We start from the raw sequence: 1,849 nt of genomic DNA, 5'->3' as shown, positions 1-1,849 counted from the left end.
AGTGAGCACTTTGCTCTGGAGGTTGTCTCCAGCTCTGATGGGACGAAGCATGCAGAGCTCGTTGTGGTTAAAGAGGTGGACCGGGAGCTGCACTCCTCCTTTGACCTCGTGCTGACAGCTGCTGATCATGGGGAGCCACCAAAATCAGGTACTGCTTTAATCAAAGTCATTGTCCTCGACTCCAATGATAACAGCCCCGTCTTTGCAGAGAGCTCTCTGACGGTCGAGGTTCGGGAGGATGCTCTGCCCGGGACCCTCCTCGTGACAGTCACAGCCACTGACCCCGATCAGGGACCCAATGGGGAGATCGAGTACAGCCTCAGCAAGCATGCACCCCCAGAGGTGCTCAGTGCCTTCAGCATCGATGCCCGCATGGGCAGCATTATCCTGAGGAACCCGCTGGACTATGAGGAAACCCAGGCCTATGAGCTGGATGTGCAAGCCCGGGACCTGGGTGCCAACCCCATCCCAGCCCACTGCAAGATCCTGGTCAAAGTCCTGGATGTCAATGACAACGCTCCCGATGTCCATGTCACCTGGGCCACACGGGCGCCCATCCTCTCCGAAGCCCTCCCCAAGGACAGCTTTGTGGCTCTGGTGACAGCCAGCGACCCCGACTCGGGGAACAACGGGCAAGTGCATTGCTCCCTCAGTCAGGGGTACGAGCACTTCAGGTTGAAGAGGACCAACAGCCACAGCTATGTGCTGATGACCAACGCCACGCTGGACCGGGAGCTGCGTGCCGAGTACAACCTGACGCTGGTGGTACGAGACCAGGGTGAGCTCTCCTTGGCCGTGCTGAAGCACCTCACTATCTGCATCAGCGATGTCAACGACAATGCTCCCTCCTTTGACAAGGCCACCTACGAGGTTGCTGTTGCTGAGAACAGTGAAGCACCCACCTTCTTACTCACCGTCCATGCCACTGACCCTGACCTGGGTTTCAATGGGAAAATCACCTACAGCATCCTGGACTCCTCTGCTTCCAGCCTGGTCTCAATTGACCCCAACACTGGGGATGTTTTTGCCCTCCAAGCTTTCGATTACGAGCAGGTGAGGAGCCTGGAGTTCCTGGTGACTGCAGAGGATGGTGGTCACCCCAAGCTGGCATCCAGCACCCCCATCAGGCTGGCTGTTCTCGACCAGAACGACAATGCACCCGTCATCACCACACCAACGCTGGTGGGAGGCACAGCCACGCTCTCTGTGCTGGTGAATGCAGACACAGGGTGCCTCCGGGTGGTCCCCGGGAATGGGAGCACCCCAGGAACTGCAGCAGTGACCAATGCATCGCTGGTGTCATGTGCTGGCACTCCTCTCCTCTTCACCATCGTGGCCAGGGATGTGGACTCGGGCATTAACGGGGCTCTCCGGTATGAGCTGGTGGTGGGGGATGATGTGGGGCTCTTCATCCTGGACCCCCGCTTGGGGCAGCTCTTCCTCAACACCAGCAATGCCAGCAGCCTTGCCGGCAGCGAGCAGGAGCTGCTGGTGCGGGTGAGCGATGAGGGTGACATTCCCCTGCACACCCTGGCCCGTCTCCGCTTGGTTTTCCGGAATCATGGAGCTTTCTCCAAGATCTCAGCCCAGGATCCTGGCTGGTCGAGCCCACCCGTGGTGGTGGTGATCTGCCTGGCCACTCTGCTGGGTGGGTGCCTTCTCCTTTTGGCTTTGACCCTGTCTTTGCGTAAGAAGGAGAAGAAGGACGGCATGGCCTACAATTGCAGGGAGGCGGAGGATGCTCGCAGGCAGCAGCACCTCAAGAAGCCGCACCGGCAGATCCAGAAGACAGACATCCACCTCGTCCCGCTGCTCCGGGGCCGGCCCCAGGATGCTGCGGCCCCCCGGC

General features: G+C 59.7%; 1 protein-coding gene across 1 annotated transcript in view; it reads left to right on the top strand.

Annotated features, from left to right (window-relative positions):
* Nucleotides 1-1,849, top strand: part of PCDH12 (protocadherin 12) — a gene marked incomplete at its 5' end in the record, with an annotated part of 9,712 nt that overhangs the window by 253 nt on the left and 7,610 nt on the right. The window contains 1 exon segment of the mRNA XM_010013160.1: nt 1-1,839. This exon segment is cut by the window's left edge and continues 10 nt beyond it. Coding sequence (XP_010011462.1) covers nt 1-1,839 — 1,839 coding nt within the window.

Source organism: Nestor notabilis, unplaced genomic scaffold (genome assembly GCF_000696875.1).
Source record: "Nestor notabilis isolate BGI_N333 unplaced genomic scaffold, ASM69687v1 scaffold26520, whole genome shotgun sequence".
In the NCBI taxonomy this organism is placed as follows: domain Eukaryota; kingdom Metazoa; phylum Chordata; class Aves; order Psittaciformes; family Psittacidae; genus Nestor; species Nestor notabilis.
Note: the sequence above shows the minus strand (reverse complement) of the source record. Positions and strands in the feature narration are given on the sequence as shown.